Genomic DNA, 26110 nt, shown 5'->3' on the forward strand with positions numbered 1-26110 from the left:
CAAGGTTTCCCTGACCCCGTTAGGCTCAAGTGAGAAAGGGGAGGGGCCCATGAAGCCTGGGAAAACCGGTGTGGGAAGTTCTGCCTCACTGACTACCGGCCTTTGTGAAGGCCGGAACCATGTCTGAATTGTTTGCTGTGATTCTGAGTCCAGTTCAAGGTCTGGTATACAGTAGGTACTTAATAAAAATGATCCAAATAAATGAAGAGAGAGAATGATGTGTGTAAAAAATGCCTGTATGGATGTATACAACGAGTGCTTAATAAATGTGTTGAAACTTGCAAGTTCTTGGTACACAGTAGGTGCTTAATGCATGTTTTGCTGAATAAATGAATGAGTATTGTATACAAGTGTCTAGCACTTGTATCCTAGGTGCTCAATGCTCAGTAAATGTTTATTGAATGAATTATGAATTAGAATTATGTCAAATTCTAATACGGAGCTGACTATACAGCAGGTGCTCAATGAATATTTGTTGCATGAATAGTGAATGAATGAATGAGGGAGTGAGTGGTTGGAACACTCGCAGGGTGGTCAGTTTAAGACAGGACTGGAGTCACAGAGCAAAATGCAACGCACACCTCCATCCCTTTAAGCCTCAGATGCCCCGTGCACACACATGCACTCTGAGTTCTCGAGAAGGCAGGAGGGGACATCGGGGGACCCAAGCCTTTTCCAGAAAACTCATGTAGCTTCACCACTTACAAATCGGGAGGAGTTGTCGTTCTTGACCGTTTTGGCATTGCCAAAAGCCTCCAGGATGGGGTTTGCTTGTAGAAGCTGCTTCTCCAGCTCACCCTAAAATTCATTCACAAGCAGTTATTAGAGAAAGTGATGCAGGCACTGACGGTTCTGCCCTGGACAGAGGTTGTCAAAAACTCTGCCCTTAACCCATGGGTTCTCTCCTGTCCTACTACCTATCCACTCTGAGACCCCAATGCTAATGTCCAGATTTTCTCGAGGATTTCAGAAGAGAAGCAAAGGGATGAGCTCTGTTATGGCTGCGACATCTGTTCCCTAGAAGATAAGGCCTGCTCATCTATGGGACATGCTGAACTCTGGCACTGACAACACGGGGATGTCATTGACGTCATAGTGAATCCATGGAATTGTGCAGTGCACAACCTGCCCCGCTGTACATGGCAGTCCTGCTGCTGCTAGTGTTTGACAAGCAGCCTTCTTCAAGCTAGACCGCTACAACACTTATGAAGGCTTTAGTGCATTTTTTAAAGTTGCAATTTTTCCTTTCTCAGGACCAGTTTTCAGAAGTCTCCAAGGGAAGACAAATAAGGAATGCACAAACCCCACCAGGAATACTTTGAACCAACTGCAGAACAAAGCCTCAAAGCGAGTTGTTGCCTGAGCTCCATTCATCAGGTTAAACACAGCTGAGACTGTACACAGCCCACTGGCCCCCTCTGAGGGGGCTCCTGTGCACAAACGCGGTCACGTGATTAATTGTGGCAGGAAAGGGCCAACGAGGTAAATCATGCCAGGAAGCAATGAGCTGCTCTTTGCCTAGCCCCGCAACACCGCAGCTGCAGACTGGCCCAGCGGCTCTCCCGACAGCTCCTCCTAGGCCAGGCTGGGAAGTGTGGGTCCTAGGGGTTTTCTCCTGTTTTCTCTGCTGGTTCCCCTGTCTGTTTTTTTTTTTTCAGGGTAACTGGACTAGGCTAAAAAGAACCTGGGAAACATTCTAGAAAGAGAAGGTGAGGGCATGGCTTTCTCCCCTCCGCTGTGCACCAGGAGGGCACCGTGGGTGACTGTCCCTAAAGGAACAGAACAAGAAGCCACTACTTATTTCTGTGTTTATTAGTCACACAAGCCCTCCTCCTTTGCAGATTCCAAAGAAGATGGACAGGAAGCATCATCTCTCTGAAAATCGCAGCCACACTGGAATCCCCATGATTGGGAATGGTGGAAATTTACAAGGAGGGCTTTGCTTGACTAGTGGGGAGAAGACTAAAGGGGTCACTTTTGTCAACACAAACTTGGGGTCTCAGTATCCCCCGAGAAAGTCCCCTTTTTAGAACAGGAGTTCCAGCTGGTGGGGCCAAAAGATCCTTCTCAGGAGATCTGATCCAAGCCACTCATTTTATGGATGATGAGACAGTGACCCAGAGAAGTTAAGCGACTTGGCCAAAGTCACACAGGACCAAATCCCAAAGAAGCAGCCTGATTCTCCTTCTGATGCACTCATGATGCTGCTGCCCACATCTAACTAAGATGGACTGAGTGTGACCCTAGGGCACGCTAGGACCTCTTGATCTGAGGGTCTCTTTCAGGCTGGGACCCGTACACCAGCCCCCCAAGCTCTGCGTTAAGAGATGAGTTTGTATATGCAGAGGTTTGAGCAGGGCCTGGGTGGGTGTTGCATAGCTGGGGCCTTACCGTGCCACCGAAGCTAGTGCATCGTGAACCCCAAGACTTCCGTTTCTGGAGCCTTGGTGCAAGCAACCGGCATGCAAAGACAGACACGCACTGCACACACATGCAGAGGAAGACACACCGGTGCACAGGGAACAGGCCTCGGGGGAGGAATTCAGGGATGATGGCAGGGCGCGGAGACAAAGGCATGCCACAGCGGTGCCATTAACTGACTGTCAATCAAGCCAGGAAAGCTTCAGGGCCAGAAGGTCCTCAAAAGCTCAACCAGACAGGACAGACATCTCCAGGGCCTTCCAATCAGGGGTACCTCGGTGGTGGACACCTTGGTGGGAAGGGTAAGGCGACGTTCGTTCTGAACTGGGGAAAATCCATTCCAGGCTAGAGGACAACCCTGGGGATTCCGGTGGGAGTCCTGCGGGTGGCGATGCGCCCACACGCCCCACCCCGCCGGGTGGCATCGGACACCCGCAGGACGGTATTTCCGTGCGTTTGTAGGTTCGGGGATCTAGCCCAGTCTACTGTCAGCTACCGGGCTCAGTGGGTGCAACAGGGGCATGCACATCTAAATACACTCCGTGCCTCCCGTCCACACCAGGAAAACACTCTCAGTTACTCACGTAGGCAAAAGATGGGCCTTGCTGTGGTTGAACAATACAGTATAAAACAAACGTCAGTATTATTTCCATCACATGTACATCAGGGTCTGGAGAATATACAATTTCAATTTCCCCCCGCCCCCAGACAGCCTGGATTCTCCAAGATCCTCCAACTGAGAAAAGCAGCAGCTTTTCTTGGATTCAATTTCCTCTCTGCTTCGCTTGCTTTCTTTTCTAAATTCTTAAGAGATTCAGACATTTTCAAAGGTTTTTTAAAATTGCTGGGACCAAAGTACACTCTTTAAAACTGCATCTGACGAGACGCTGTCTGAGATACCTTCTCACATGCAGAGAAAAAAAGTGTCTGGCACATAGTAGACGCTTGATAAAGATCCGTCATTAGTATTATTTCTTCCTTTTACTATTCTAGGGAAAGGCAAGGCAGTGGGAGGCAGTGTTTGGCCGCCACATAAACCCTGGGGCTCTTTGTTCCTTACACCATGCCAGAGGCAGTGTGGATCCTGGATCTCGGGCTTCCTGCACCTGTTGGAGGTAGGAAAGTTCCCCAAGCTACAACCGGGGCTCGCCCCAGATCCCCAAGGGCCTCCAGACAGGCTGGTCTCTGTGGCTTCTCCAGTGTCGCCTCTGAGCCCCAGAAGCTAGATCCAGAGCGGCAGGAACTGGTGACACCCCAAGCCTGCTTCAGGCCTCCACTTTGCCATCCCCCCCATCCAGGCCCAAACCTTCGGAGGGAGGCGCTGGCAGGTCCTTCCAGCAGCCCCAGTGCTTGTCGCCTCCACTGGGATAGATGAGGCCAGGCTAAGATCGAGGAGGAAAAGAGGGATGAACCCAGGAAGGGAAGATTCTAAAAAGCTGCTCTTCTTTTCCTTAATCGAACTGTGTCCTTATTTGATGATTTACGATCTCTCTGTCCCATGAGTCCGGAAGCTCAGTGTTTAGAATACCTCAGAGTCATCGATGGGCCTCATACTAGCAGTGCCTAGAACACAGTAGCTGCTCAGTCAAGGGCACTGGACCAAAGCTCAGATGCTGAGTGACACCCATGTTTCCATCCCCTGGGGTTCCCATTGGAGGCACATGTGGAGGAATGACAGGTATGCCTCAACACTAGGGAATTTACAGTGATTCAGTTAAGGCAGTGACTCTCAATCAGGGGAGACTGCACCCCCCAGAGGGCACCTGACTTTCTTGGTCGTCATAACTCAGGGGAGGGGCTGCTACCTGCCTCCAGTGGGGAGTGACCAGGGGCGCTGCTAAAAAGCCTCCAGGGCATAAGACAGCCCCACCACAGAGAATTATCCAATCCAAAATGACAGTGATGCCGCAAGCGAGAAGCTTTGATGTCAATCAAAACTCCTCCTCCCAGTTCACAAAACAGGAGACGATCCTGGCCAAAGTGAGGAATCGCCTAGACCCAACAGGACCACCCAGGATGAAGAAAAATCCCTCCAGTGAGCTGTCAGGGGAGGACAGGGAAACACAGTCCTGAGTCCTTATAACATGGACCCCTGGCCTTCCCAATGGTGCTCTCTCTACCTGGTCAGCCCTCGAGCCCAAGGCCCATCTGCCAAGCTGTGGCCAGATGACAGGGGCTGCCACTCACCGTGATGCTTGTATCCTTCTTGCCCTTGTGGGAGGAGGCCACCATGGCCAGGTACTGGATGACTTTCTTGGTGTTTTCTGTTTTCCCAGCTCCAGATTCGCCTCTGAAAGACAGGAGATCAGTGACCGACCCAAACAGTAATACACTAGCAACTGATGGAATAACCAGCTGGGTGTTGTTTATCTTATCAGGTGTTCTGTGGGAATCCTCCCACAGCTCCGTGTCATTTGCCAGATGGGGAAACTGAGGCTCCCAGAGGGGAGGAGACTTGCCCACCACTGGCAGGGAGCTGGACTGGGCTTCAAACCCTGCTCCTTATCTCAATCTACTCCTCCCGAGGGGAGGCAGGAAAGGATGTAGATGAAAAGAGTAAAAGAAAACCTGAGTTTCCCTACCAAGGTCCAAACAGGTTTATTTGGAACTGTCTACTTAAAAAAAAACCAAAAACACTTTGTTTTTTAGAGAAGTTTTAGGTTCACAGCAAAATTGAGCAAGAGGTACACAGAGTTCTTAGATCTCCCTGCCCCTTGACAACCTCCCCCACCATCAACATCCCCCGCAAGAGTGGTACACTTGCTACAATCAATGGACCCACTTTGGCGCATCATCACCCAAAGCCCACGGTTTATGTCAGAGTTCACTCTTGTTGTTGCACATTCTAGGGGTTTTGACAGCTGTATAATGATACGTATCCATTAATATAGTATCTACAGAATAGCTTGATTAAAAATTATCTACTTCAAAGACATCATTACCCTTGTTAGAGATGAGATCGGGCAAGAGACTGCCTTCCAGGATGGATGTAAGTACCTCTCAGAGTACTAAGATATAAGGTAAAAGTTTTAGAAATGCCCCTTACAAAGAAGAAGAAGGAAGAGGAAAAGAACAAGGAGAAAAAGGAGGAGCAGGAGGGGAAGGAGAAGGAGGACAAAGAGGGAAATAAAAGTGGTTATTCCATCAGCCACTGAACCCACATAAGCCCCTTCATCCTCTAGAGAGCTCACTCGAAGGGTCAGGTGGCTAGCTAATGATTTCAGCTAAATATCAAAGGATAAACCTAGTTGAAGTGAGTCATGCTAAAGTGTAAATGATCAGCAGGGTGTTGTTTGTCTTATCAAAAGAATGCTCCCAGAATATGAACAGTGGTTTTTTATTTTTATTTTTTTAATCAAAACAGCTTCTTTTTTTTTTTTATAATTATATAATCATTTCTTTGTCATATGTTTTATTTATTAATTTATTTATTTTGTTTTTTGGCTATGGTGGGTCTTCGTTGCCGCATGCAGGCTTTCTCTAATTAGTGGCAAGCGGGGACTACTCTTCACTGCAGTGCACCAGCTTCTCACTGCCGTGGCTTCTCTTGTTTTGAAGCACAGGCTCCAGGCATTCGGGCTTCAATAGTTGCAGCACATGGGCTCAGCAGTTGCAGCTTGTGGGCTCTAGAACACTGGATCAGTAGTTATGGCGCACAGGCTTAGCTGTCCTGTGGCATGTGGAATCTTCCCAGACTAGGGATTGAACTGGCGTCCCTTGCATTACAAGGTAGATTCTTAACCACTGGACCACCAGGGAAGCCCCAAAACAGCTTCTTGAACCAGCTACACTTCTCTTGGCCACCTGAGGTCACAGTGATGGAATTGTTCAATCAAAGGATTCTAGACTGCCTCTGACTCCCACTCTTCTTAGGAAAAGGGAAAGATGACCTCAACTAAATCTTTCCTCCTTTCTTGTCCTCTCCTCTGATTTTCTTTTTTTGTTTGTTTTTTATTTTTCCTTCCTTTGCCTAGACTCACATTTGCTGAGCTCACTGCATATTCTGAAACGCGCTAATTTTTTTAAAGTCTGGATTCATCTACCCCGAGGTCGGGTCAAGGTTCTCCATGCTGAACCAGCCCCACCAGTGCTAGTGTGGTGCTTGTCCTTTTTACCTAATTAGGAAATAAAATAATGAAAGAAATTAACTTGCTCTGCCAAGGGCCCATTAGTAACTTTGTTCATGGCAAAACAGAAGGAAGGAAGGGAGGAAAGAAGGGAGGGCTGGAGGGAAGGAGAAAGCAAGGAAAAAAGAAGGAAAGAGAAAGAGAAACGAAGGGATAAAGGGAGGGAAGTAAGAAGGTGGAGGACGGAAAGGAGAGAAAGAAGGGAGGGAGGCAGGGAGGGAGGGAGGAAAAGATACATATGCCCCGAACTGTCAGACCCAACCCCATGGGCCACCGTCCAGGAATCAAGGGTGGGGTCTCCAGGAAGGTCAAAACATCATACCACGTCTCATGGCAGTATTAACACTGTCCTCTACCCAATTCCTAATGGTCTTTATTCCCAATGGTCACATTATTTCACGTGGCCTCACAGGCACTTTTTGAGATGGGAGCTACTGAGGCATTATCCTCATTTTCTTGAGAAGGAAAACTGAGTCTAAAATTTTTTTTCTTTAATTTTAAGGAGAGAATTGATTTTGGGGGGCGGGGGGAGTGGAGGCCCTGTGTTAATTGTTTCACATGCATTATCTCCTTTACCTCCCCTCCCCCAATCCTGAGGGGAGGACATATCACTTTCCTGTTATTACAGGATAGGAACTTGGGACCAGAGTGAGTAAACAACTTGCCCAAAGTCACACACCAAGGCAAGAGCACCCTCAGCATTGAAATCAGGTCTCTGGTTCCAATGTAATCAGGATTCTTCCTGTGACATTTTGCCAAGTCTGTCCATGACACAGACCCAACCCTCAAAGAACATGCTTTCTAAGGTCAGAGGAAAGGTATAGGGAATAGAGAATGGGAATTGATATTTGTTGAAGACCTACTCTAGGCTACTGGGCTCAGAAATCTTTTAATTTAATCCAACAACCTAATGAAGGAGTCATTGATTATTCCTATCACCCACCTGGGAAAACCGAGGCTCAGAGAAGTTGAAGTGTTCTAGGTCACAATTTATGTTATCACACAGATCAGAAATAGAGGAGTAAGATTTGTATATGGGTGAGGTTGATGCCAGAGCCCATGTTCTGCCCCCTACCCTTTTATTTTTAAAAGTGAGAAAAGGGGATGCAATGCAGGAATACAGAGCAAAGCCCTGACCCATCAAGGAGTTATTCCATATGTTCTGGGAGCCTTCACTTGCCTTAATAGGCCCTTATTGAAAATCTGCACAGGTACCAATGAGCCAAGCCACTCAGTCATTTACACCTTAGTATGAATTACTTCTATTAGGATAATGTCAGAACCCTTGATAAACATCACCCCAAACGGAGGGGGCTAGGTTCTGATCAGAGGAAGAAGGAGAGAAAATCTGAGTGTGGGAAACTGCCTATGTAGCTGGTCCTGAGTCCATTCAGATCCAAGACAAGAGTCAGGACAGCTGTGCACACACTGACCCCAGATCATTACAGCACCCCCCCTTTCCCGCCACGATTTCCTGGTCTTTCACCTCACAAGGTGGGGGAAGTGAGACACAGACTCTGGGAACCTGCTTCTCCCCACGTGGCTGCTTGGCTCAACAGTCTCCAAGTTTTATTGATAAAAATAAATTGTCCTGGGAGGTTCTGCCAAAGTAAACAACCCAAGCTCCAGGCTCATGGGCGTCTGAAGATTGATGTGCTCAGGGCTGCTTCAGAAACATCAATATCTTTGCTGTTCTGACCCCAGACTCTGGGAATAAAGATGTCTTCTTGGTCAGTGCACCCTAAACTTCAGTCCTACTTTTTTTTTTTTTAAATTTTAGGCTGCACTGGGTCTTCACTGCTGCAGGCAGGCTTCAGTTGCTGAGGTGCATGGGCTTAATTGCCCTGAGGCAGGTGGGATCTTCCTGGACCAGGGATTGAACCTGTGTCCCCTGCTTTAGCAGACAGATTCTCAACCACTGGACCACTAGGGAAGTCTCTTAGTCCTGTTTCTTAGGGGACTTTGTGTCCAGCTCCCTCATCCTTGAGGAAGACTTGGCCTCATGACCATATATGGCCTCCTGGCCTTGTAATTACCCTACTGCCAAGTCCTTTTAACCAGTCCAGGCTCAGCAGTTGGAAGGAGGCTACCCAATGGCTGCTTAATCCCTCAGCCCCCAGCTGGGCCGGATTCATGGGTATGTGACCTGTCCAGTTCCATGGGGACTACCCTAAGGAGGGTCTTGTGCTTGATTTAATGCTCTGATGTTGTGATCTTGAACTGCTTAATAATTTTTGAACAAGGGCCTTAGCTTTCTCATTTTGCATCATTTAACAAATCAGGTAGTTGGTCCTAGCTCCCACGGTGAAACACCATTTCTGAGTCATTTCAGCTGTGGTCTGCCCTTGGTATCAAAGCCAAAGTGTCTCTGAATCTGTCAGTCCCTAGTCCTCGTGTGACTCCCACCCCTGTAAGCAGCAAAGTCCTCCGGCGTTTGTGCTGTCCAACTCCTACACATCCTGCAAAGCTCCGTTAGGCACTGCCTTTATTTTGAGTACTGCCTCGAGCTCCCCAGGCAAAAGCAGTGCCTCTTTCCCCTGCAGCATCAACCAGCAGAGCAACACAGTGGGCTCCAGGGCCAGACTTCCTGAGTTCAAATCCCTGTTCTGCCCTGTGTGATTATGGGCAAGTCATTTAACTGCGCCCATGAACAGTATGAAAAGGCAAAAAGATATGACACTGGAAGATGAGCCCCCCAGGTTAGTAGGTGGCCAATATGTTACTGAGGAAGAACGGAGAAATAGCTCCAGAAAGAATGAAGAGGCTGGGCCAAAGCAGAAACACTGTTCAGTTGTGGATGTGCCTGGTGGTGAAAGTAAAGTCCGACGCTATATGGAACAATATTGCATAGGAACCTGGAAGGTTCAGTAATCTGGATGTGGTCAAGCAGGAGATGACAAGACTGAACATTGATATTTTAGGAATCAGTGAACTAAAATGGACAGGAATGGGCAAATTTGATTCAGATGACCATTATATCTACTACTATGGGCAAGAATTCCTTCGAAGAAGTGGAGTAGCCTTCATAGTCAACAAAAGAGTCTGAAATGCAGTACTTGGATGCAATATCAAGAACAATGAATGATCTTGGTTCGTTTCCAAGGCAAAGCATTCAATATCACAGTAATCCAAGTCTATGACCCAACCAGTAATGCCAAAGAAGCTTAAGTTGAATGGTTCCATGAAGCCCTACAAGATCTTCTAGAACTAACACCAAAAAAAAAAAAAAAAAAAAGATGTCCTTTTCATTACAGGGGACTGGAATGCAAAAGTAGGAAGTCAAGAGATACCTGGAGTAACAGGCAAATTTGGTCTTGGAGTACAAAATGAAGCAGGGCAAAGGCCATCAGGGTTTTGCCAAGAGAACGCACTGGTCATAGCAAACATCCTCTTCCGATAATACAAGAGATGACTCTACACATGGACATCACCAAAGGATCAATACTGAAATTAGATTGGTTACATTCTTTGCAGCCAAAGATGGAGAAGCTCTATACAGTCAGCAAAAACAAGACCTGGAGCTACTTGTGACTCAGATCATGAGCTCCTTGTTGCAAAATTCAGGCTTAAATTGAAGAAACTAGGGAACAACCACTAGATCATTCAGGTATGACCTAAATCAAATCCCTTATGACTATACCAGTTTCTCCAGTGGCTTAGATGGTAAAGAATCTATCTGCAATGCAGAAGACCCAGGTTCAATCTGTGGGTCAAGAAGATCCCTTGGAGAAGGAAATGGCAACCCACTGTAGTATTCTTACCTGGAAAATCCCATGGACAGAGGAGCCTGGTGGGCTACAGTCCAATGGGTTGCAAAGAGTCAGACACGACTGAGCAAGTAACACTGTCACTTTATGATTATACAGTGGAGGTGACAAATAGATTCAAGGGTTATATCTGATAGAGTGCCTGAAGAACTATGGATGGAGGTTCATATCATTGTATAGGAGATGACCAAAGCCATCTCCAAGAAAAAGAAATGTAAGAAGGCAAAATGGTTATCTGAGGAGGCCTTACAAACAGTTGAGAAAGTAAGAGAAGTGAAAGGTCGAAGAGAAAGGGAAAAATATACACAACTGAATGCAGAGTTCTTTGGAACTCTGTTCCAAAGAACAGCAAGGAGAGATAAGAAAGCCTTTGTTAAGTGAACAATGCAAAGAAATAGAGGAAAACAATAAAATGGGAAAGACTAAATATCTCTTAAAAAAAAAATTAGAGACCAAGGGAATATTTCAAGCAAATATGGGCACAATAAAGGACAGAAACAGTATGGACCTAACAGAAGCAGAAGATATTAAGAAGAGGTAGCAAGAATACACAGAAGAGCTATATAAAAAAAGGTCTTAATGACTTGGATAACCACAATGGTGTGATCATTCACCTAGAGCCTGACGTCCTGCAATGTGAAGTCAAGTGGGCTTTAGGAAGTATCACTACGGACAAAGCTAGTGGAGGTGATGAAATTCCAGCTGAGCTATTTCAAATCCTAAAAGATGATGCTGTGAAAGTGCTGCACTCAATATGCCAGCAAATTTGGAAAGCTCAGCAGTGGCCACAGGACTGGAAAAGGTCAGTTTTCATTCAAATCCCAAAGAAGGGCAATGCCAAAGAATGTGCAAACTACCCACACAATTGCGCTCATTTCACACGCTAGCAATGTAATGCTCAAAATCCTTCAAGCTAGCCTTCAACAGTAGGTGAACCAAAAATTTCCAGATGTACAAGCTGGATTTAGAAAAGGCAGATGAACCAGAGATCAAATTGCCAACATCCACTGGATCATTAAAAAAAAGCAAGGGAATTCCAGAAAAACATCTACTTCTGCTTCATTGACTATGCTAAAATGTTTGACTGTGTGGATCACAACAAACTGTGGAAAATTCTCAAAGAGATGGGAATACCAGATCTCCTTACGTGCCTCCTGAGACACTTGTATGCAGGTCAAGAAGCAACAGTGAGAATCAGATATGGAACAACAGACTGGTTCAAAATTGGGAAAAGAGTAAGTGAAAGCTGTACACTGTCACCCTGCTTGTTTAACTTATATGCAGAGTACATCATGTGAAATGCTGGGCTGGATGAAGCACAAACTGGAATCAAGATTGCTGGGAGAAATATCAATAACCTCAGATATGCAGATGACACCACCCTAGTGGCAGAAAGCAAAAAGGAACTAAAGAGCCTCTTGAGGAAAGTGAAAAAGGAGAGTAAAATAGCTGGCTTAAAACTCAACTTTCAGAAAACTAAGGTCATGGCACCCAGTTCCATTACTTCATAGTAAATAGATGGGAGAAAAATGTAAACAGTGACAAACTTTATTTTCTTGGGCTCCACAATCACTGTGGATGGTGAATGCAGCCATGAAATTAAAAGATGCTTATTCCTTGGAAGAAAGCTATGACAAACCTAGACAGTGTATTAAAAAGCAGAGACATCACTTTGCCAACAAAGGTCCATCTAGTCAAAGCTGTGGTTTTTCCAGTAGTCATGTATAGGTGTGAGGGTTGGACCATAAAGAAGGCTGAGTGTCAAAGAATTGATGCTTTTGAACTGTGGTGTTGGAGAAGACTTTCGAGAGTCCCTCGGACAGCAGGGTGATCCAACCAGTCAATCCTAAAGGAAATCAACCCTGAATATTCACTGGAAGGATTGATGCTGAAGCTGAAGATCCAATACTTTGACCAACCTGATGGGAAGAGCCAACTCATTAGAAAAGACCCTGATGCTGGGAAAGATTGAGGGCAAGAGGAGAAAGGGGCAGCAGAGGATGAGACAGTTGGATGACAACACTGACTCAATGGACGTGAGTTTGAGCAAGCTCAGAGAGTTGGTGATGGACAGGGAAGCCTGGCGTGCTGCAGTCCATTGGCTCGCAAGGACTCAGACATAACTAGGTGACCGAACAACAACAATTATTACTGAGGTCAACTTGAATCTACTTTCATATTAAATAGTATGAATCATTCTGAGGTCAACTTGAATCTACTTTCATATTAAATAATATGAATCATTCCAGATTTTGATGCTCTTTGAAAATTTCTTGCAATCTTGTAACTGACCAGTGTGTGTGTATGGTAGGAACTGAGGGCTTAGTCATCTATGAGAAATTTTCTAGGCCCAAAGTTCTGGGATTGAGGTTGTAAACAGGTGGCCCCACTGGCAAAGCCAGCCCAACCATGGATTTTATTTGGCTGATGCTCTGGGTATGTATGTTCATGTAAATTAGGTGCAAATATTTAAAAATTGAATATTTCACATAAAAACCTAAATTTCCAGCTTCTGTTGCAATGTAGAAGAGTCTGGCAACACTGGACCTGCTTTCTCTCCTGGAAACAATGGAAAGAAGAGGGCCGGGATAGCAACTCGCCCCCAGCCCTCAGATGGGTCATTTTCTGCAGTTCACCACACTCCCCACCACCCCCTACTGTCTCACACCCAGGCCTTCTCGCACATTAACAGTACTTGGTTGGCTTTGATTGGCCCTTGGGTTTGCAACCACAGTCCTAGATGTCCCATAGTGGCTCTTCTCAGACAGAGGGCTTCTGCTGGGAGACACACTCTGGCCAAACTGATGTCTCAGTTTTTAAAATAAAACACACTCTATCTGACCCCAGTGCCTCTGCATTTGCTGTAAACTCTTCCCCTCTTTTCTTCATTGTCTCTGCTGAAATAGCACTTCTTCCAAGAAGCTCTTCCCATTCTCCCAGTTAGAATCTCTCTGATTTACACATTCTCCTAGTTCCAAACATGTCTCATTCTTTGTCATTTTCAGTTTGTAATTACACATTTACTTGAGTGATTTGCTGGGAAAGATTGAAGATAAAAGGAGAAGCGGGTGGCAGAGGTTGAGATAGTTGGATAGCATCACCAACTCAATGAACATGAGCTTGAGCAAACTCTGGGATATAGTGAAGGACAAGGAAACCTGGTGTGCTGCAGTGCTTGGGGCCGCAAAGAGTTGGACACAGTTGACTGATTGAACAACAGTAATTTTTTAAGTTTCTGAAAAGGTAGTTCTTTCACAGAATCAAACAGCAGATTCAAGCAGTACCAAAGGGAAGAATGTAATTATTGTTCTAGTGGCTGTCTTCCCTCTTGAGAAGAGGGGTCATGTTTATTTTGGATTCTTTCCTATATGCCAAGTATCACCAGTGGAACTGGCTCATACAATCTGTTGAATAGTGAGTGAGGACAGGAGTGGGTGTAGGGGGACAAAGGAAGGAGGGTGTATTTGTTTCCCATTGCTGCTTTAACAAATTACACAAACAGTGGCTTAAAACAACACAAATTGATTATCCTGCAGTTCTGGAGGGCAGAAGTCTGACATGGATTGTACTGAGCTAATACCAAGATGTCAGCAGGGTTGTGTTTCTTTCCAGGAACACCAGGGGAGAGTCTGTTTCCTTGCCTTTTCCAGTGTCTAGAAGCTGTTTTCATTTTTGGCTTCCTCCACCTTCAACGCCAGCAATGGTGGGTGAAGTTCTTCTCACATTGCATCTGCCTCTGACTCCCCAGATTCCTCCCTCTTCCACTTGTAAGGACTCTATGATTACCCTGGACTTGCCTGGATGGTGTAGACTCCCCCCTATTGTAAGGTCAGCTGATTAGCAACCTTAATGCCATAGCAACCTCCATTCTCCTCTGCCTCGTCACCTGACACATTCACGAGTTCTGGTGATTAGGAGGTGGCAATCTTTGAGGGACCACTACAGGTACTTTTAGTGCACATTGTTTTATTGCAGTTCACAGATATCATGTTTTTCACAAATTAAATATTTGTGGCAACCTTGCATCAGCATTTCTCCAACAGTGTTCGTTCACTCCATATCTTTGTGCCACCTTTTGGTAATTCTTATAATATTTCGAACTGCTTCCTTATTTTTCTATTTGTCATGGTGGTCTGTGATCCGTGATCTTTCATCTCATCTATTGCAAAAAGATTACAATTCCCTGAAGGCTCAGATGATAGCTAAGATTTTTTAGCAATGGGTATTTTTTTAAATTAGTTACTTTACATATTGTGATGGTTTTTGCCATACATCAACATGAATCAGCATTAGGTATACATATGTCCCTTCTCTCTTGAGCCCTTTCTCACCTCCCTGCCCATCCCACCCAGCTAGGTCGTCACAGAGCACTGGCTTTGTGCTCCCTGCATCACACAGCCAACTCCCACTGGCTATCTATTTGACATATGGCGATATATATGTTTCAGTGCTCTTCTCTCAAATCATCCCATCCTCTCCTTCCCTCACTGTGTCCAAAATGTCAGTGTCTCCTTTGCTGACCTGCAAGTAGGATCGTCAATACTGTCTTTCTAGATTCCATATATATGCATTAACATATGATACTGGACTTTCCCTTTCTTTCTTTCTGTGACTTACACTACTGCGTATTATGGGCTCTAGGTTCATCCACCTCATTAGAACTGACTCAAATGCGTTCCTTTTTATAGCTGAGTAATATGCCAAGCAATGGGTATTTTTAAATTAAGGTGTATACATTGTTGTTCTTAGATGTAACACTGTTGCACACTTAGTAGACTATAGTATAGTGTCAACACAACTTGGATATGTACTGAGAAACCAAAAAATTTGCGTGACTTGCTTTACTCTGATATTTGCTTTATTGCAATAGTCTGGACTAAGCCTAGGCTATCTCTGAGGAATACCTGTATTCTGCCCACCCCAGGAGAGATTTTCCTGAATCCTGAAAATTCTCTGAGTGATTCCAAACTGAGTTCATATCTTCTGACTATGTATCCAGGTCTTCAAAGAAATAATGATACCGACCACTAAATACAGCACCATGTGGCTACTTGTGAAATTTTAGGGTAACAGTTTAACACAGGCCAAGCCTTCCTCACTAATGGAGATGCCATCTACTTTCACAGAGCTATTACAGAATTACATGCAATTCTGTCTGTAAATTATTTAGTTCAGGGCCTAGCACACAGTGAATGCTCAATAAATGCTGGTTTTAAAGAGGGGGGCAGCGCAGAACAAGATGGCACCAGGCATCACCTGTGGTTTAGGGGTGCTGGCCTCAGCATCAGAGCATTTGTACAACAAATGTTTCATGACCATCTGCTCTGTGCTGGGGATAGGGTGGTGCATGGAACCTCAAAGAAATCAAACAGCCCTGTTCTCATGGACCTTTTTCTTTAATAGGTTGGATCTTACTCAGAGAAACAGAAGAAAAAGCAGCTCCACTTACGTGCAGAGAATGGACTGGTCCTCCCGATCTGAGAACAAAAAGAAAAAAAAGAGCCACGAGTTAGAATCAGCTCTGAGTTGAGGGTCTGGATATGCTGCCGCCCAGGACTCCCATTTAAGCTCCTATACCCTGGCCCCTCTGGGGGTGATAAGGGGCCAGCTGAGCTCATCTTCCAGGGCATAGGGGACAAGACCAAAGACAAGAGGGCAACAAAGCCCTGGAGGCAGCCCCAGAAAGATGTTGGAATCTGACCCATTCAGGAGACAGTGAGCATCCCAGCCCCACCCACTCGGAGTGGAGGGGGGTTCCCAGGAGACCCACTCTGTACAGATGAGGTCACAGACAGAACACTGACTTTGGATCCAGACAGACTGGGTTTCCTCTTGGCCACTTCCCAGCTCTGCGGCCTTGGGCGAATATTCTTAACCTCTCCAAGCCTCAGTTTCTTTATCTGGCAGTGGACATTTTTGGCTTGAAAATCCAGTATGCTTTCCCTCTTCTTCTGGCAAGAGTATCCTATGTTTCATAAGGAGACATGTCCAGGGGACTTCCCTGGTGGTCCAGTGGTTAAGACTCTGAGCTTTCAATGCAAGGGGTGTAGGTTTGATCCCTGATCAGGGGAACTATGATCCCACATGCCGACAGAACAACAACAAAGGAGACAAGTCCCCTGCACCACTCCACTCCCATTATCATGTACTGTCTTGGTGGGACTGACCCACAAGCTCTCCCAGCCAAGAGGCAACAACGTTTCCCAGGCTGCGGCAATCAGATTCTCTGAGCTAAAACTCCAACCTGGGTCAAGGATGGGGAAGCACAGCGGGTGGGCAGAGCCCTGAGGGGGCCTCACTTCCTGCCCCCCAGAGCCCAAGCAGCCTCTAGTTTGTGACATTTTCTGAGGCTGGCTCCCCACTCTTCCCACCTCATTTGTGAGCTCCCCAACACTCCTCCAGAAACTCCTTTCCAAGGTAAGGTCTCTGTCGCTTACCACCAGAGAACCCTGGTGGACGCAGAGGGCATCATGAAACTGCACGTGATTAAGCAGACGTGACGAATCACCTTTCACTCTTAAAGTGACCTCAGGAGGTGCAGCCGAGATCCCCTATGAGGGTCATGTGTAAGGGGACAGGCTTCAACCATTGGTCAGTTAACCATAACCGAGAAAGCACATCCACTGCTGGGCAATGGTGATGCAGCTTTTCTTAAATTCATTCCTGGCTCCAACCCCACCTTCACATTGCTCAGCCTCTCCTGATCAAAGATCTCCCTGGATCTAGGGACGTCTTCCTCCAGAGCCTTTCTCAGAGTGATCTTTCTGACACGCTGAGCTACCCGATCTCTCTGCTCCCCAACACTCGTCCACTTTGAAAGTCTCTGGAAATGTTAAACCTAAATTTACCATATGACCCAGCTATTCCACTCCTGGAAATCTACCCAAGAGAATAGAAACATGTGTCCCTATAAGACTAACACAGGAAGGCTCACAGCGGAGTTATCATACCAACTAAAAAGTGGAAACAGCCCACATGTCTATCTGCTGGTGGACGGATAAATAAGATGTGGTCTATCCACCCAATGAAATATTATTCAGTCATAAAAACAATGAAGTCCTGATACAGATTACACTGTGGATGACTGTCAAAAACATGGTGTTGAGTAAGTCTGACACAGAAGGCTGCATACATATCGTATTATTCCACTTACATGAAATGTGCAGGAGAGGTAAATGCATAAAGATAGGAAGCAGATTAGTGGTTGCCGAGGGCTGGAGTGGGGTGACTGCAAACAGATATGAGAGATCATTTGGGGGCTTGGAGACTGGATTGTGGTGATGCTTACATAACTCAATTTACTAAAACTCACTGCATTTTACACTTACAGTGGGTGAATTTGGGGTATGCAAGTTTTATCTTAAGTTGTTTTTAAACATGTCCATGTCCCCCAGGGCCCTTACGTGAGGCCCAGACTCCTCAACATGACATCAAGACCTCCCATGACTGGCCCTGCCCACCTCCCCAGCTTCGGCATCTCTATGTCCCTCACTCTGTTTCCAGCAACCCCACCCAGGTCAACCCCCAATCACACTCTGTGCCTTTGCTCAGGCCATGTCTGCTGCCTAGCAGGTCTTTCTCTTCTTTCCTGGCTACTTCCCTCAGTCTCAAAGATAATACCTCTTCCAAGAAGTCTTCCCCATAGCGATGAAGCCAGGAGGCAGCTTGGCTATAAGTCTCTGACAACACTCCTAAGCTATCACAGTAGTCAGCCTTGCTAGAGAGAAGAAGCCCCAGGAAGAGCCCCTCAGTTCAGTTCAGTTCAGTTCAGTCACTCAGTCGTGTCCGATTCTGCAACACCATGAATCGCAGCATGCCAGGCCTCCCTGTCCATCACCAACTCCCAGAGTTTACTCAAACTCATGTCCATTGAGTCAGTGATGCCATCCAACCATCTCATCCTCTGTCACCCCCTTCTCCTCCTGCCCCCAATCCCTCCCAGCATCAGGGTCTTTTCCAATGAGTCAACTCTTCGCATGAGGTGGCCAAAGTATTGGAGTTTCAGCTTCAACATCAGTCCTTTCAATGAACACCCAGGACTGATCTCCTTTAGGATGGACTGGTTAGATCTCCTTGCAGTCCAAGGGACTCTCAAGAGTCTTCTCCAAAACCACAGTTCAAAAGCACCAATTTTTCAGTGCTCAGCTTTCTTCATGACCACTGGAAAAATCATAGCCTTGACTAGATGGACCTTTGTTGGCAAAGTAATGTCTCTGCTTTTTAATATGCTATCTAGGTTGGTCATAACTTTCCTTCCAAGGAGTAAGCGTCTTTTAATTTCATGGCTGCAATCACCATCTGCAGTGATTTTGGAGCCCAAAAAAATAAAGTCTGACACTGCTTCCACTGTTTCCCCATCTATTTGCCATGAAGTGATGGGACCAGATGCCATGATCTTAGTTTTCTGAATGTTGAGCTTTAAGCCAACTTTTTCACTCTCCTCCTTCACTTTCATCAAGAGGCTTTTTAGTTCCTCTTCACTTTCTGCCATAAGGGTGGTGTCATCTGCATATCTGAGGTTATTGATATTTCTCCCAGCAAGCTTATTCCAGCTTGTGCCTCTTCCAGCCCAGCGTTTCTCATGATGTACTCTGCATAGAAGTTAAATAAGCAGGGTGACAATATACAGCCTTGACGAACTCCTTTTCCTATTTGAAACCAGTCTGTTGGTCCATGGTCTCCATCAAATAATCTGACTGCTGCCTCCAAGCCCTCCTTGAGAGGAATCCTAGAGCTGTCACTGGTTCCTACCCATCACCAAGACACGCCTCCACTTCCACAGCCCCTATGTTGCCTGAGTGCCTGTCCCAGGCTGGCACTTTTGTTCCTTGTGTCTCTGCCCCCACAGAATTATGAATTCCTCATAAGCAGAAACATCCAGATCTGGACCTCACTTCCCTCAGTTTCCAGGAAACTGCCCAACCCCTAAGCCCCTGACACAAGGAAGGTATAGTCTGGCGAGCACTGAAAAAAGCAAACCCCAAACCTGAAGACTTGAGCTTCTTGATGGGAAAGTTCAACACACATGCAAGAAATTGAGACCAGTGACTTCCCTGGCAGTTCCGAGGTTAAGAACCTGCCTCCCAATGCAGGTGACTTGGGTTTGATCCCTGGTTGGGGAACTACGATCCCCCATGTCACGGGGCAACTCAGCCTGCATGCTGTGGCTAGAGAGGCCAAGTGCTGCAACGAAAGAGCCTTCATGGGCCACAGTTGCCTGTAGGGGCTATCTTTAGAGGGTCCGGGGTGGTTCCACTCAGGCGAGTTTGGCCTCTGAGCTGAGGGCCAACGGGAGGTCCTTGCAGGGAGAAAGGCCACAGGAAAGAGGCAGCTCACCCTTTGGCATGAGAACTTTCCATCACCACAAAGTCCCATTTCTGGTCCAGCTGCACTGATTCCCATCAGGCCAACATGCTCTGCCTCCTGCCTCTGCCTCTGCCTCTGACCTTGGGCTGATCCACAAATTTCAAGAAACAGCCATATCAGAAACCCGCACATGTGTGCCCAAGGACAAATGCTTAAATTGGTCACTGCGGCAATATCAGTCAAAGCAAAAGGCCAGAAAGGAGTGATTTTGAGGTGGACAGATGATGGACTGTCTCCACCCATCTGCTTTCGGGACAGAGGTGGCCTTTCCAGCAGCCTTGGGAAACCTGAGCCCAGAAGACAAGAGATTGATAGGGTCCATGCCTGTCTGGAGGCTTTTCCTCCAGGTCCCCAGGAGAGGAAGTGGCTCCAAGGGGAAGGCTTGGCAGCTGCCAGGGCAGCTCCATGCTGGGTGCTGCCAGGGGACCTCCAGCCTGAGACATTCCCATCGGAAACACACTGCTCCAAGCGTGGGAAGCTAACTGTGTCATGGTTAGTTAGGGGCAGGAGGGCTCGGTGTGCGTATTGCTTGCTGACCTGAGACCAACTTCCCCGGGCTTTCTAGCTGATTCCTTCCCTAAGCCTGAGCTCATGTCTGACATGAGAGAGCAGAGTTCTAAGAATGTGCAAAGGAGTCCTCCAACCCAAGCTTTGCACACGCTGTTTCTTCTTCCCAGAGCACCATCTGTATTGCTTTTGTACCTGCCTTATCCATTCTCTCTTTTTTTTTTACCCCAATGAGGTGAAAATCACATAAACATAAATTAAACCATGTAGAAGCGAACAACACAAGGTAGTTGCAGGTAGTACCTTCACAAAGTCGTGCAACTCACACCTCTGTCTAGTTCCCAAACATTCTCACCAACCCCCAATAAAACCCCACACCCGTTAAACAGTCACTCTCCATCCCCTGCTCCCATTAACCCCTGGCAACCACTGATCTGCTCTCTGTTTCTATGGATTTACCTATTCTGGACATTTAACACAAACACAAGTGGTCTTTTGTGTCTGGCTTCTTTCACTTAGCATGATGTTTCTGAGGCTCGTCCCTATGGTAACATGTATCCGAACTTCATTCCTTTTTGTGGCTGAGTAGTCCTCCATTGTGGGCAGATCTCATTTTGTGGTTCCACTCATCCATTGATGGGCGTTTGGGTTGTTTCTAGCTTTTGGCTATTGTGAATAGTGCTGCTATGAATATTCAAGTACAAGGTTTTGTTTGAGCACCTGTTTTCAATTCTTTGGGGTATATATTCTAGTTGATTCTTGAAATGTCACCCTGAGGGTCACCTCCTCTATAATATTTTCTCTGACCCCATACCTCCCTAGAGCTAAGCTGGGGGCCTTTCTTATTGTATGTCCCTGCCAGGCCTGCCATGGACAGTGGTGCAAGTCAAACAGTGCATAACTCTAAGGGGCAACTATTTACACTGGTCACTGTAGATCTGTATATTTATTACAACCATCTTTCAGCAGATGGAAGAAAAGTGCCTTAGGAAAGGGGTAAAAGTAAAAGTGTTAGTCACTCAGTCATGTCCAACTCTTTGCGACCCCATGGACTATAGCCCACCAGGCTCCTCTGTCCGTGCAAGAATTCTCCAGGCAAGAATACTGGAGTGGGTTGCCATTCCCTTCTCCAGGGGATCTTGCTGAGCCAGGGATCAAACCCAGGTCTCCCTCATTGCAGGTGGTTCCTTTACCATCTGAGCCACCAGGGGGTACCTTTGTCTAAATCTATAAAGGTACCACCCAGTCCAGTGGTGACCCTAGCTCCATTAGTCCAAAGATTCCCTGCCTTGCAGTGCTTAACCTCATCATGATCATTCTTTCGCCTCAATACCTTTTAGAAGAAAGGGATTACTCGGAATGGTAATGGACCATTTTCCTATGATACGACAGGCAGAATTTTTCTTTTTCATCTTAGTGAAAATTATGCTACTCTATATTATTTATAATAGCCAAAGAATACAAATGATACAAATGTCCATCAGTTGGTAAATGGATAAACAAAATGTGGTCTATTTGTACAATGGAATATTATTCAGCCATAAAAAGGAATGGAGCACTGATACAGGCTAAAACATGGATGAACCTTGAAGATACTACGCTTTGTGAAAGAAGTCAGTCTCAAAGGAGTGCATATTGTATCATTCATTCCACTTATTCTAAATGTGCAGAAGAGGCAAATCTATAGGGACAGAAAGTAGACTAGTGATAGTGTTGAGCCAGGAGTGGGGAAGGGAATGACTACAAGAGGGCACAAGATATCCTTTCCAGATGACAGAAAGACACACTTAGATTGTGGTGATGGCTGTGTAACCTTGTAAATTCACCAATAACCAGTGAATTGTGTTCTTAAAATGGATTGATTTATGGCATATAAATTACACCAGAATAAAACTTTTTTAAAAACACAATGTTACTTTTACACCATCTCTGAATCAAGAGATCTGATTGCTCAGTTATCACACAGAATCTATTCATTTTTCAACAGTTATGAAACTTTTTTCCCCTTAAATAAATCACTAATTCTTTTAATTTAGATTACAAAATTAGTACACAACCACTGAAGAAAGCTTGGCAAATACAAAATCCCCCTAACCTGTGATGGTTACCATTTAGATATATCTTCTTTTCATTATTTTTTATAGGAGTTTAGAGTGATTTACACATTTGACACCATACTATGGCATGGTTTTTTAGTTCTTGTCATTTAACAGTGCTTCCTTCTTGGGCTTCCCTGGTGGCTCAGGTGGTAAAGAATCTGCCTGCAATGCAGGAGACCCAGATTCAACCCATGGGTCGGGAAGATCTGCTAGAGAAGGGAATGGCCACTCACTCCAGTATTCTTGCCTGGGAAATCATATGGACAGAGGAACCTGTGGGCTACAGTCCATAGGGTCACAAAGGGTCAGAAACGACTGAGTGATTAGCTTTATATGCATTGACCATGTTGTACAGTCTTTGTTATTGACATTAAATGGGCTTATAATAGTCCACAGAGAGGTTCCCGCTCTTTCTCCAACTTCATCTGGTTACTCCTCTCCCCCTCTTACATCCCAGCCATACTGACCTTCTTGGTGCTTTGTAAGACATCATACTCATTCCCGCCTCAGGGCCTTTGCACTATCTCCTCCTTTTGCCTCTAAAGCTCTTCCCCATTTCTTGATGTGACCAGATCCTTCTCATCTTTTATTTGTTGTTGTTTAGTCACTCAGACACGTCTGACTCTTTGCGATCCCACGGACTGTAGCCCACCAGACTCCTCTGTCCATGGAATTCTCCAGGCAAGAAAACTGGAGTGGGTTGCCAATTCCTTCTCCAGGGGCTCTTCCCGACCCATAAATCAAACCTGGGTCTCCTGTATTGGCAGGCAGATTCTCTACTACTGAGCCACTGGGGAAGCCCTTCACTTTCCACATCCCAGTCCAAATATCATATCCTCAGATGGAGCCACTTCTGACTACCGCACACCCATAGCCACTCCCTTCAATTTCTCTTGATCCCATCTTCCTGTTTTATCTTCTCCTTAGGGGGAAAATAACTTCATAATTTTGCCACCTGAAATTATTTCTTTGCTTACTCGACAAAACTGCTTTTAAAGCTTCTCCTATTAACCCCTGAGCTCCTGAGGATCAAAGGCTGCGCCTGATCCCAGATGGCAGGGACAATGTGTGACACATAGTAGGTACTCAGGAAATGCTTAATGATTTGAATCAATCTCAAACTATCTTTCTCTCTCTCTCTCTCTCAGAAAGGCAATTCCGACTGAAGCCACGGTGAACGCTTCTTCCTGTATTCACATATTCACTCAGCGAACAAGTCCAGAGCGCCTACTCTGTGCCAGGCACTGGAAACAAAGAGTTTACTAAACCGACCTAGCCTTTGCTTTTGAAAGGCTTATGGTCTGGTGTGAGGGTCAGACAGGCAAAGAAGTGACTGAAAGATGTGGGCAAATGCCACAATGCATACGTGCCCGAAGTGCTACTGAAGGTATAGCTGCTTTACCTTATTAAAATTTTTTAAAAATTATTTATTTATTTGGCTGCACCAGGTCTTAGTTGCAGCATGCAGGCTCTTACTTGTGGAATGTGCGATCTAGTATTCCTGAGGGAGCCAGCTTCCCTGACCAGGGATCGAACCTGGGCCCCCTGCATTGGGAGCTTCTATTAGCCACTGGACCAGCGGGGACGTCCCAGTATAGCTGTTTTAACATACTCTGAGAGGCAGGAGATCCAGCAGCTGTGGTGGCCACTGAGCGGCCTGGAGAAGGATGTGGAGGAATCCCCAGGGGAGAAGCCACCAAGGAGGCGGAGCGTCCCATCAGGAGGGCCTGGACCGCGGCACCTCACGGCCGGGAAAGGGCACCGCAGCGGAGAGACGGCCGGCGGACCCGTATCCCAGCATCCCGCGCGCGGGTTAGGCCCCGCCCCCCGCCCCGAGCTTGGGGACCACCTGGTCTCACACCCCCGCTGCGGACACCCCGGCGTCCCCTCCGTCCCCTGGGCCTCGGGGTCTGGCCTTGGATGAGCAGGTGTGCCGGGCAGTTCTCCGAGGAGCGAGAGGGCTCCCCGCCGCCTCCCCCGCATCAGGCCTGAGACTCCCAGGAGACGCCCAGCTCCCCACAGACCAGCTATTTCGGCCTGATCCCAACACCAGCTCTTGGTTTCTGGCTGGGGAAGCCAGAGGCCAGCGGGCTGACCATAAAAGGAGAAAACCCAGCTGGGTCTGAGCGAGGCCTGGGCTGGCTGCTTCCCTCCCGCCTTCCCGTGCCAGGGTGCGTGGGATCTGGTTAGGGGTCGGGGGTGGGGGGGTGGGGGCGGTGGCCAAGCCCTGTCTCCGGCAGGGTCACCGCTCCCCCTGACCTCCAGGCCCCTGGGGGTGAGGCCTGGCCTCCACCGAGTGCAGAAAGGTGGCTCCCCCACGAATGCCTGCCACCCTCCAAGGTAGACGCAGAAAGTTCCAGACCCCCTGCCCCCCGTGGAGCTGACAGCTCACGCCCTGCCGCTGCCCTGCTGGGCACCACGCTCCCCAGGCACCGTCGGAATCAGCACACACAGCCACCGGGCCAGGTGCCATCCTTGTTGGGACAAGTGAGGAAACCAAGGCACAGAGAAGTGGGCCCATCTGCCGAGCCAGGATTCCAGCCCAGCTCAAAAGCAATGCCCTGTGCACACGCTGTTATATTTAAAATGGGTAACCGACAAGGACCTTCTGTATAGCAGCATGGAACTCTACCTGGTGTTATGTATCAGCCTGGATGGGAGCCAGGGGTTTGGGGGAGAATGTACACATGTATATGTATGGCTGGGAACCTTAGCTGTTCACCTCATGCTATCACAACATTGTTAATAGGCTATACCCTAATACAAAATAAAAAGTCTAAAAAATAAATAGCACCCCGGAGAAAAAAAAGTGATGCCCTAAACCTCTGTACTGTGGATGTAGTTCTTCTCTCCACCCTCCTGTCCCAACAGCATGGGGAGGAAAATTCTGGGTAAGCTGGGGTACTCTGAGAGCTTGTGCTGGACCCCAACAGGACTCTTCCAGACCCACATGAGGCAGATCTGGCCAGCGAGGGGGGCGTGGGTTCACAAAGACCAGTATTCTCCCGGTGGTCTCCTGGGCCTTGGCTCCAGCCCCCAGTCTCTGCATCCTTCTCTCCACTCCAGCCCCACAGTCTCGTGCATCTCATCAACTCCTTTAAGCCCACATGTTACCTTTCAAGGAGGCCTCTCTGTCCTCCCAGCTTAAGGAGATTCCAGGGTCTCCTGCCCTCCCCCCATAGCACATGTATTTGTGGTTTGATTTGATTAATATCTGCACCCCTCAACAGACTGTGCTCCCCACAACAGTTCCCTCACAGCGGGGCCTTAATCTATACTTTTGGACAAAAAAGGGAATGGAGAGCCAGATTCTGAGGCTGGGAGGACACAGTGGGAAGGCCAGAGCACTGAGTCCAAGAGGAACAAGTCACCACTAAGTGTCAGTCAGAGCTTCCCAAGTCCACTCCCCTCAGCATATCTGCTTTCCAACTCAATATTTACTGGTTATTAAAAAGTTCTCCTTAGCTCTCTCCCAGCTGTGTGAGACACCATGGGCCATCCATAAAACATGTATCAGAATCAGATGATCCTTCTTCTTCATTTCCTGCCAAAGAACGTGATCTTCTTGTGATAACTCAGAGGGCCGGCCAGACGGGGCCAGACAGATGGAGCTGCCAGCACCCCTCGCCCCGCCAGGCCAGATGCTGAGGGGTGTCGCAGGAACAGTCTCTGCAGCAAAATGTCTGGGAAATTACTTCTGGGCTCCACTTTTTGGGCAACTCAGAGCATCATCTTCCTTACCAAGAAGACAGGGATTAAAAACCCACACTTTGCAAGGATGTGAAAAAGATGCAGGGAGATTGGATACACAAAAAGCTTAAAA

At 46.9% G+C, this 26110-nt stretch overlaps 1 protein-coding gene across 5 annotated transcripts in view; it reads right to left on the reverse strand.

The window, feature by feature from the left end:
* The window catches only part of MYH11 (myosin heavy chain 11), a 125449-nt gene that overhangs the window by 61292 nt on the left and 38047 nt on the right, over nt 1-26110 (reverse strand). For 3 of the 5 annotated variants that reach the window (XM_043914392.1, XM_043914391.1, XM_043914394.1), the window contains exons 4-7: nt 15765-15792; nt 4609-4711; nt 3006-3026; nt 706-798 (exon numbers count right to left, since the gene is read on the reverse strand). In XM_043914392.1, coding sequence (XP_043770327.1) covers nt 706-798; nt 3006-3026; nt 4609-4711; nt 15765-15792 — 245 coding nt within the window. The remainder of the gene's footprint in view (nt 1-705; nt 799-3005; nt 3027-4608; nt 4712-15764; nt 15793-26110) is intronic. The other 2 variants (XM_043914393.1, XM_043914395.1) reach the window with 1 other exon arrangement.

The sequence above is a fragment of the Cervus elaphus genome, chromosome 10, assembly GCF_910594005.1.
Source record: "Cervus elaphus chromosome 10, mCerEla1.1, whole genome shotgun sequence".
Lineage (NCBI taxonomy): Eukaryota > Metazoa > Chordata > Mammalia > Artiodactyla > Cervidae > Cervus > Cervus elaphus.